The 11292-nt window shown below is 42.6% G+C and overlaps 1 protein-coding gene across 10 annotated transcripts in view; it reads right to left on the minus strand.

Moving 5' to 3' along the window:
* The window catches only part of MARK1 (microtubule affinity regulating kinase 1), a 104426-nt gene extending 93363 nt beyond the window's left edge, over positions 1 to 11063 (minus strand). For 2 of the 10 annotated variants that reach the window (XM_061625160.1, XM_061625157.1), the window contains exon 1: positions 10005 to 10197. In XM_061625160.1, the coding sequence (XP_061481144.1) occupies positions 10005 to 10118 (114 nt within the window). In that variant the 5' untranslated portion in view covers positions 10119 to 10197. Of the gene's footprint in view, positions 1 to 8768; positions 8874 to 9945; positions 10205 to 10400 lie in introns of those variants that run through there. The other 8 variants (XM_061625155.1, XM_061625152.1, XM_061625159.1 and 5 more) reach the window with 7 other exon arrangements.
* Between the last annotated feature and the right edge of the window lie 229 nt (positions 11064 to 11292).

Raw genomic sequence — 11292 nt, forward strand, 5'->3', positions numbered from 1 at the left:
GATGCATCTTTCTAAATGAAGGGATATGTTTTTTTCTCTACCCCATACCCCCCTTAAAATACCTCCAGGCTTCAACCAGTCTGGCATATTATTGTGGATTTAGATGCATGAATAAGTCCCAATTGTATTCAAGTGTGCTTACTCCCAGATTGGTATGTACAAGGGGCTCTTTCACCATGAACCCTTCTCTGCCCCTTCCTCACAAGAAAGCCTAGACTATAATCCTGTACACACTTACCTGGGAGTAAGCCCCATTAAATACCTGAAAGACTGTCTTAACCCTGATATACCCAGTCGATCACTGCGCTCTGCAGGTGAGGCCTCCTGCAGATACCATCTTATCAAGAGGTCCATGAAGCACACTGGGTGACCTTGGGCCAGTCACTGCCTCTCAGCCTCAAAGGACGGCAATGGTAAACCACTTCTGAATACTGCTTACCACAAAAACCCTATTCATAGGGTTGCCATAAGTCAGAATCGACTTGAAGGCAGTACATTTACATTTTATTCTGCACATCATAGGAAACGAGCCTTTAGTGTGGCGGCACCTACCCTGTGGAACTCCCTACTCTTAAATATTAGACAGGCGCCATCTCTGTTATCTTTGACACCTATTGAAGATCTTCCTCTTTCAACAAGCCTTTTGAGTTGAGACCTTATCCCAGTCTGCTTCTGTGTTCAAATTGCTTTTTAATATGTTTTTAACCCTTTTTAAAAATACAACGTTTAACCTTTTTTTTAGGATGTCTTCAAAGCTTTTAAAAATGTTTTTAAAGTTGTTTTGTTCTAATGTATTTTAAAGTCTGATTTTATGATGTTTTAAGGTGTTTTTAGTGCTTTTGTTTGCCACCCTGGGCTCCTGCTGGGAGGAAGGGCGGGATATAAATGAAGTAATAAATAAAATAAATAAACGCAAAGATACTTGCTTCTCTGAGTAGACATACATACCATGGGTTTTTTTAAACATTCACCCACACTTACTGTGTAGTAGAATCTGCAGAAAGCAACTTATAAGGTGTACTTGATCTCAAATGGAGATTACAAGGAGACAGAAGCTACTAGCTAAGTGCAGGAATGGGGGGAAACAGCAGCTCTTTAGGATCACAGGGATTCTTGGTGTACAAACAACTCACTTATCAATTGCCGACTCTGAAAGCTTATTTTTATTGAATAAAATAAAGTTTATTGTATTGCCTCCCTGGGCTTCTTTGGGTGCAGGATATAAATTCAATAAATAAAATAGTCTTAGAAGGTTGCATAATCTTAGAAAGGGACATAGGTGTGGGGGGTGTAGTGCGAGTATTATGAAGGGACCCTGCACTTCTAAATTTGCCACTACACTACTGAATATTCCATTTCAATTGTTTATTCTGAGCTCTGATTTTACGTTTTGTAGAATTTGGGCTTCTCCCACCCCAATTAAATTTTATAGAAGTAGAAGAAGAAAGATAGGATACATAAGTAGCAGGAGCTGCATATATCCCTGAAGGGTACAGAAACATCACAGCTGAATATAATAGATAGCTGGATGGCTCCAAATGCAGCACAACAGAGAACAGATGTGCAGCTGCACAAAAATCAAGGGGAGAAGACCAGTGCCAAGGTTCTGATTGGGTTATTGGATTCTGGATCACTGATTTAAACAAAACCCTCTGCAAGGCCACAAGCAAAAGGCAGGTAAGCATCATGAACAAAGAACCAATGGCACTAGTTCTCCTGTCCCCTCCCTTCCCTGAGCCACAGAAAACATTGGCTTCATACAAACATGTGTGTTGAGCAGGAGCTTCCTTTCCTATACGGTCTTGGCCCAGTTTACCTGAAGGAGCACCTCCAGTACCACCAATTAAGCCGCCCGACTAGATCAGCCACACAGGGCCTTCTCTCAGTCCCACCAACGAAAATAGCTAGGTTGGTGGGGACTAGAGAGAGGGCATTCTCAGTGGCGGCCCCCACTCTCTGGAACTCCCTCCCGTTCGATCTCCGCCATGCCCCTTCCCTGGATACATTTTGCCGAGCCTTAAAAACTTGGCTCTTTGGACAGGCCTTTGGGATCTCCGGGGTGGGCTAATTTTTTCTATGATTGTTTTAAATTGTTTATTGATTGCCCTACATTGTTTTATACTGCTGCTATTTAAAATGGTTATGGTTGACTGCATTGTATTTTATTCTGTATTTATATTGTATTTTATTAATTTTAATGTGTACGTCGCCTAGAGTGGCTTCGGCCAGATAGGCGACAGAAAAATTAAATTTTACTTACTTACTTACTTCTTCTCTCCACCATGACCACATGGAACAAGTTTTGCCACAGCCTATAATTGCAGATGGTGCACATATCATGAAGGAACACCTGCTCTACATCTACCTGCCCATTTACTGAGTTCAGCTGCCAGTGCTCTCCTCTAGGTACACTGCCAGCCAAGGAGAGGCAGGTGGCAACTAGGGAGAGGAGACTTTTGGTTCTGGCACCCCATTTTTAGAATTTTCTCCCTGTGGAGGCTTGCCTAGCACCAATGCTGTTATCTTGCCACCCTGGGCTCCTGCTGGGAGGAAGGGCAGGATATAAATCAAATAATAAATAAATAAATAAAATCTTTCCAGTTCCAGGCAAATACCTTTATATTCAAGTTTTTTTTAATTGTATAGCAGATTTTTATGCTGCTTTTAATTGCTGTTTCTGATGTATTATGATGGTGTTTCTTACTCTTCCTAGATATAAAAGTTTTGCAAGTAATCCTGAAAACTGTTTTTAAAGGGCGGCACAAAAACATTTTAAATAAATAAATACATATACATATTCCATAGCACAGAAAATGTTCCATATGCCTTTCAGGATATCTGTTTCCAGTATGTTTTGACATCCTAACTAATACATTCTCTCTCAGAGAATGAAATGCATATATATTTAGGTAAATAGCACACTCGAGTACAGAAGTGAAACCAAATCATTAGAGGTTTATCTTAAAATTTATCAGCTTTGTATAGGATTGGCATATACCTTCCCAAACCTCAGTTGCGTCAGGGGAGAAATTAAAGAATTAATGCTTACACCTAGAAGGTCTATTTATTGCAAGGTTAAAATGCATTTTATTTCCAACAAAATAGCATGTAACCTCATGAGGAAAAAATGAGTTAAAATAAAAATGAGGAGCCTCATTCTACACCAACATTTTAAACTTAAAATTGTCATGAACTGCTGCCGCCAGTTCAGTCCCAGGACTCAATTCCCAAACCAAGGGCAATTGGTCCTGGCCAGGCACAACTTGTGCCTCCCTTACCAAGGCTGAGAAAACCAGCACCAACCCTGCAAAGCAGGTAGACTGCCACCACCCCTTAATCCTGGTCACCCACTTTGGGCCAAGGGAAAATCCAAAGTGCCAAAAAAAGACCTGCCAAGGATTCCAGGAGACAACAGCCAAAAATGCACTCCTTGCCTTCGAGCTTTAGGCAAAATATCCAAATATACGGTAGTCCATGGCTAATTGGCCAAGGTGCTGGACTCAGGGCTAAATCTCCCCTGCAATGAACACACACTGGTAAATAAGAAGTAGCTTTATTAAATAAAATATAAGTGCACAAGTATAGCAGGAAAATAATTCCTTAAAACCCACACCCCTGAGGGACAGGTAAAATACAGAGAGTTACAGTCACAGATAAAAGTAACAAAACTGTCTGGCCTAATCTATACTTACAATAGAGGTAACAGCAAAATAACTTCATGGTTCCACATCTCCCCAGAGATGTATAGCCTGGACAGCAGATGGAAGATGGAACCCCACATAGGTAGCATCAGCAACCATAGGGGAACAAAGGCTAAGGTCTGAATCTTATTCTTATGGGAGAATGCTCAGCAACAGCCAGGAATTAGCTAGCCAATCAGGGGGCTTGTTGATGATAAAACCTTCTGGAGCTTTTGTGCCTAACAGTCACACACTCACCAACCTTCCCAGACCAGTTGGCCTTGAAGTACCAGTCTCCACTGATAAGCAGGTGTTCTTGCTTATAGCTTAATTAACTAGCTTCAGCTGTGAGAACTGCAAACTCATGGCCTTCTCAGAGGGCCCCATTTCAGACAAGATGTTTCCCTCCACAATTCCTTGCTGTAACTATATTAGTTTTTAACCTTTCAAACCAGGCATTCTTGACAAAAATATCTTAAAGCCATCCTTCTTGGTATATGTATTATCAAAAATATCACAATATGTCCCAAGTGAGAACATATTTCACATTCAAAGGACCCAATGCAGTTACACAAGATGTATGCAACAATTGGCGATTCTTCTATGGTCGAAGTTCAGCCTTCACATGAAACCAACCAATACAATGAAATCTGTCAGTTATTTCCCACCCCACCTAAATCTCATCTGCACCAAACTATATGTTATTTTCCAGTGTTGTAACCATCAGTTCTTGTGACTTAATATCCAACACAGATAAAAAGGTAGCACACATATATATGAGAGGAGTAAGTCCTAGCTTACCTTTAGTTTTCACTCAAACACAAAATTACAAAGTGGAAAGGCTTACCAGTTGAGGCTTCTCCTAACAACTTTTATTCAGAGGAGCATTTGTTATAAGTATTTTATTCTCTGAAAACAAGTTCATGACAGAGAACAGCATGATTCCTGGCCCCAAGCCATGCAACAGTTGTTTCAGAGCAATTTAGTCTGGATCAATTCTTGGATATCTAGGAAAAAACATGCTATCACCCATCACCACACCATTGTATATCTACTGGCAAACTGTTTAGAAACTGAGGCCATATATTGCTTAAGGCAATGAAAAAAAACTATTTAAAATAATTGTCTCCACAACTCCTCTCCTTAAATTTGATTCATTCTTTGTTACACAGGAACAAAGCCAGATGTTAACCATATAAATGTAACCAACCAACTCTCCTTCTACATTTTAGCCATACCCATTATTAAACCTTTGTTCTTTCCCTCAAAAAAGAAATGCATTTACTCTGCCTACCTGCTTTTTCAGCTAACTGCTTTGCCAACTACCTCTTATGATGTCATTCTTGGGACTTGCAGATTTGTTTTCCCATCTAGCCTGTTCCCACATACATCATGTCTATAGTAGAAAACTGTGAGGGTTTTTTTTAGCTACTATGAAATAATAACCTAGTACAACAACTTTTGGTTCAACTAAAGAAAATCCAGGTTGCTAAATGGTATATGATCCAAAGGGTTAAATTACCTTTTCCTTTCTTAGTAACAATTTGCTAACCTTGCTTATAGTAAGAATTAAGATCAGAATTCACATGCTTTGTGTAAATTACAAGTAATGGAGGCAGTCTGCTGGCTGTGAACAATTTAGCAAAATATGACTGAGAGTCTTCTAGAGAATGAACATTCTATTCTACGTTTTGAAGAAAATTCAGAACATTTGGCATCAAGCTTTCAATTAAAACTTTGAAGGAAGAAGACGGCCCACATTCCCCTTTAAAAATCCTCATCATTTATGACACTCCTGATCTCTACAGCTGCCTGGTATCAAACTCAGACCCCTTCATATAGTTCTGATGCAAACTGCAGTAATTTTCAAGTTCTTTTTCAACTAGTAGTTCCATTCCAGCCACCCATCCCAGTCATTTGGAGAAGCACAATGTGACCAGGAATTGTGCTACTACCTTCCCCAAGCATTTTCACAAGTCATCTTTCCTTATATATGTCTCGTTCATGACCCATTCCAAGTAATGTTATCCCTCATCATACCTATACCTCCAGAACAGAGACAGCACTGGCATTTTCAAAATTATTTGGCCTCTGAAAAGTGAAAGTTCTGGAAGTAGGCCAAATGTGTCATCTGACAAAGTTATTTATTTTGTCACTGACACAGTCACTCTTTCTGGTGGTTATTATTCATTGCCCAAAACCTACTGCAACTTCCAATTCATTCGACACCTTCAACCACCACGACTTGTCAGGACATATCACCATGATTATCATGGAGTAGCAGATGGATGAACCAGCAGAGTTGGATGAACCACCAGTGTTGCTTAGAGAGAAGAAAAATCAACTAAATCAGCCTTTCCCAACTAGTGGGCCAACAGATGTTGTTGGACCACAACTCCCATCAGCCTCAGCCAGCATTGCCAATGGTCAGGAAAGATGGGAATTGTGGTCCAACATCTGGCGGCCCACTAGTTGGAAAAGGCTGAACTAAATCAAGATTGTAAACATCAGTCAAAGAAGATATTCACCACTTAAAGCCACTATCTATACTAAAATGCACTGAACAGAGGGTAGGCCCTTTCCAACCACTATTCTATGATTCTACGAGAATGCCAATCTTTGCCCATAATGGTGGCCTTGATTGTCTGTGCATTCATCTATCAATGTCCTGGTTGCTCTGAAGCCTGGAAAAAACTTATCTCAAAATAAATTCCAAAAAAGTATATCTGTTAGGAAAGTGGTTCCCAAACTCCCCCCCCCCACAGGCCACTTAAAAATTGCTGCGGGTTTGGCAGACCACTTTTTCTGCCTGTTGTATTTGTAATGCCCTGTGGTAGATGCGATATGATTTTTTAATTGTATTTTTACAGACACTCTGTGGACCAACTGAATGAAGCTCATGGACAACAGTTTGGGAACCCCTGTGTTTGGGCTCATTTTTATATTATCAAAACAGCGAAGCTGCTGCTTCCCCATGACTTCATTCTTGCTATTCCAGTCATGTCTGTATATAGGAAATTACATATGATGGACTGCAAAGTGATTGTTCCCTGTATTGCTATTGCCATACCTGGAGGCAGGCAGGCAGCATTGGTGCAAGAAACACCACATTAACATTTCATCCAATATGATTTCTTGTCATATAGCTCCAGTTACTGAAGAGCAGGCCCAGGCTGTAGAAGCAAGTTTACAAAAACAGCTGTATAATATTCATTTGGCACAAAAGCCAGACTTTAGTTTTTGGTCACTCAACAAGAACTACTTCAATGCCTACAAATTACTACTTCTGCTACTACTAGCAACGATTTGTTTTAAGAACTTTTTTCCTAATCATATCCTCATTTGTGATCCTCAAATATTGTTTTGTTTCCCTAATATTCTTTCTATAAGCATTCTAGGACTAACTGTTTTTGGTGTGTTTAATACCCTCTACAGAAGACCCCACTCTTTGTCCATAGCTCCTATAAGTTACCATAATGCAAAGAATAACTCCAGAAACCCATTTTAAATTGACTATAGAATTCCAAAGAATGCTAAAATGAATGAGACAAAGCATCTCCTTGCTTTTATTAGCTCTACCAAGACAAGCAAACAAAACCTGATCTTACTGTAAAGCACTGTCATCCATCCATGCAACAGGAGAAGTAAACCAATCAGCCCAAACTTTGAAGCCAATAAAATGTCATTTCTCAAGTACATTATGTCAAAATGTGATGTATCAAAATAAAAATAAAAAACTTGTTCAGAGTACAATCCTGAATGAAAATCAAAAACTGTGGCATCATGGCTCTCCTAACTATAAACAGCATACTTTTTGAACTTACACAGATTTTTGCGTTTGGAAGGGATTCCATTTAAAAGCATTGGATGGCACTCAATGATAGTCCTACTCAGAGTAGACCAATTGAAATTAATAGATACAACCAACATGTTTTAGTGGGTCTACTCTTAGGGCTAAGCTGCATACAACCCATTGTGGCTAAGAAACAATTGTCCTTTATTCTCCCTGGCAGAATAATGTGCAGTGAGTACAGACATGGGGAAATGCTCTCTTCCAACACCTTACTTGGTTTGCTGTTTAAAATACCAAAACACATCAGCAAATAGATCCATTACAAGTGAAAAGCAATACAGAAAAAGAATGCCAAGTTTACAAAGATAAGAAGTTAAAATGTACTGTAAGAACAACTGCTTGGCCTATTCAGTAATTCTACCACCTGCTGACTTACTTTGTAAATATAAGAAAAGGAGGGTGCAGAGGGTAAGACAAACACCCTCTTACCTGCTCCAGATCTATAATCATCTCTAGACCCAATGTGATAATAAATGTAGATTTACATAAATTGAACAACTCTGTTCCTTTATATTGTATCTACGGTAAAAACTGATAACCTGAGTTGCAAAATGATAAAGCAAAACAAATTCAACACACCTTAGGACTGCCATGTCACAACCAAGAGATCATGCCTGTCCTCTGCCAACTAAGAACAAAGATACAGTCATAGTTTGTCTGTTCCTATAGAACCCCAAATCTTTCCCCTTTAGCCTGCTGTGGGGCAATTTCAGACCCCTGCTTGTTTCAACAGGCAAGATTTCCTGGTTGTGACTTAGCAACTGCACCTAATTTTTACTCCCTAAAAACACATTCAAGGCCAAAATCCAAATGGATCATTGCAGTTTAGAAAAGAATTTTAAAAGCCTGCAAAAAGAAAAAGAAAACCACCTTCCAGTGTACTTCCCCCTAAAAGCAATCCCATATTCCAGTAAAGTTTCACTTCATGCTAGTATTACACAAATATTTCTGAAACAATAAAATGACCATAAATTGGAGGGCTTCTTAATCCTCTTCAACCAAACTGAGAGCACTACTAAATATTCTGGCTCAGTTTAAGATGTTATTTCAAAAAGCTCATTTAAGGTCAAATTTTACAGGGGTGAACAATTCTCCTGCACCAATAATTTCCCCACACTAATTACAAAGGGAAAATAAAGACGTATTGCTAGCTACGTGTTCTACAAAGATCTTCCATACATCTCTTCTATAATAACCTAATGGGAGGGGGGAGTTATGATAGAAATAATGTTTACCTTACATCTGAAAGTGCCATGAATTGTCACACAATAACCAGGATAACAAACTTTATAGTATGCCTCAATGCAAATTTCTTCGGACAGCATTTCCTCTTACAGCACTGTAGAACGCCAAAATTGAACCAAGCCATGGAAAGCAATGGTGTTTTCATAGTCTGCCTTTCCTCATGTTGTTGACACATGTTTTCACATTAAATCCAACTCTCCCAATCAGAGTATGTACACAGCATCTAAAACACCTACACGGTGTCCCCAGGAAAGGATAAAACACTGCTTGTTTAGAAAAGTGAACATTGTCAACAATGCCAGCAAAGTCAATGGGCTTGTTCACACCGTATCACATTTCACATTAACCTAGTAAAGTCTAGCTCAATTCAATCCAGTTAGATAACTTCTCTACACTACAAATATGCTTTTCCCTTTCCACCCACAGCTCACTTCCCATTAATCCTGCCTACCAGAAATAGCACGTGCAGACATAAAGACAGATTTTGCACAGCCTGAGCCTTCAGTCTCCCTTTGCTATTAATAATGTGAAATAGGCATTCCAGACATATCTTTGCTACCCTAAAGCCTAACATCTTCCATCCTGGAGTATGTTTGTATTTACCAAGAGTCACAGCACAGCCAGCAATTAAAGACACTGTATGCACTAAACCCAGATCTTTATGAAGCTTTTGTTTTCCTCTACTGTACTGTTCCTATAACAACCTTCCCTAGGAAAAGAATCACCCCGTTTTAAAATTTCTACTGTTATCTTAAGGCTCTCCCCCAACAGTCACCACACAGTGAGGGAAGTTCACTGGAATGCTGCACTGAAACAACAACGGGAAAAAGGTGGGGGGGGTCCAGGGGAGGAAAACACAGCTTTTTCCAGGAGCAAAAGGGAAGACGTTCAAAAGAAGCAGAAATGCACAGACATCAGAAAGGCCAAGGGGCAAACGGAAATTAAGATTATGGCTGTCAGTGCCGCGGGCGATGGACTGACAGAGCAGCCTGGCTTTTGGAGGTCACAGGAAGGCATTCAGGCCTGGTCCACTGAAGGATGCAAGTGTGACATACACAGGACAGGAAGATCAGCCCTGTCTCGAAAAGCCAGCGTCGTTAAGGATGGGTGCCTGGCCCCAGTGGGCAATCAGTAGCAGGGGGAGAGGGAACCATGTAGAAAGTTTACCTGAAGGAAAAGCTCTGTGGTGAAACATAGACGGGTTAGCCAAAGGGAAACAGACATACCAGAAAATACTTTGCATGTGCTGGCTTGGGGGGTGCAGGGTGTCTAGCATAAAGGAGGAAGAAGGCGGCGGTGGTAGCAACCCCCGGGTGTGGCACGGGGAGGAGAGAGAGCATCCCACTGAGGCGTGGCTGTGGTGCAAGCAACAGCGCGGAAAGGGCGACCCGGCGAAGGCCGGTGGGAGAGGCTACTGACTGGTACCTAAAATGCCACCAGGATGGGGGGAAGGGCAGAGGAACTTCAAGGCGGTTCCTCAGCCACTCAAGTAAGAGAAGACATCAAGCCTCCCCACCACCACCAAAACTGCCCGCCTGGCCGAGGCCAAGACTGACTACATGGCGTGAGCGAGTCCCTGGCTGGCTGACAGACCAAAGGGACCTCCAGCCTGCAGCACTCACGTTCTCGGTGTCCCGCTCGTTGACGGTGGGTAGCGGCGTGCGGGTGGACATCTTGCGCGGGAGGCGCCTTTGCAGCCGCTGCAGAGCCGGCCCGAGCCGAGCTGGGGAATGGCCGAGCCAGCCAGCCAGCCGCCGCCACCCCCTGCCCGCCTCTCCCGTCCTGGACTCGCAGGCCTCTGCGGTGCGGCTGCTCCGAGTGAGGCGGAGGCGGCCCCTCTAGGCTCCCGGAATCCCTGCCATGGCTTCTGTGTCGACCGCCTTCGCCGCCGCCCCCTGGGCCGGGATCGCGGCGGCGGCGGCGGCGGCAGCAGCAGCCTCGCCTACTCCTCCTCCCGCTGCCGCCACTGCGTACTCAGGTGAGTGGCCGGCAGCGCTGCGCAGGAGAGCCGGGGCTGTTTCCTCGCCGCATCCGGCGGCGGCGGCTGGTGTTCCTCCTTCTTTCCTCCTCTCTGAGCTGGGCCCGGCCCGGTCACAGGCCGAAAAAAAGAGGAGGGCGCGCGGCTTGGGCTCTGCTTGCTGAGGGGAGAGAACAGTAAGAGCTGGCCGCTTCCAGTGTAAAGAAAACACTAGGGGCGCCTCACCAAGGCTTATGCGGAGAGTCTCTCGCCTTCATTCATTGACGCCGACGGCACCCAAATCAACCCCTCCCACCTTCCCGGGGCATGTTGTTGCTCCTCCTCCTCCTCACGCGTCTAGGACAGCTTCACCGGCTACTAAATTCCTCCAGGGAAAGAATTTCCGTGTAAGAATTAATGCGAAACTCGCGGGTAGAGAGGACTGCATATCCTTCCTGTGAAAACGGGGACATCCTTACTTTCAGATTAAGGAGCCGTACCTGAGCCTTCACCCGCTCTGGTTTGTCTGATTTGCCTTTGGCTAGACAGTTGACACT

Source organism: Rhineura floridana, chromosome 4 (assembly GCF_030035675.1).
Source record: "Rhineura floridana isolate rRhiFlo1 chromosome 4, rRhiFlo1.hap2, whole genome shotgun sequence".
Lineage (NCBI taxonomy): Eukaryota > Metazoa > Chordata > Lepidosauria > Squamata > Rhineuridae > Rhineura > Rhineura floridana.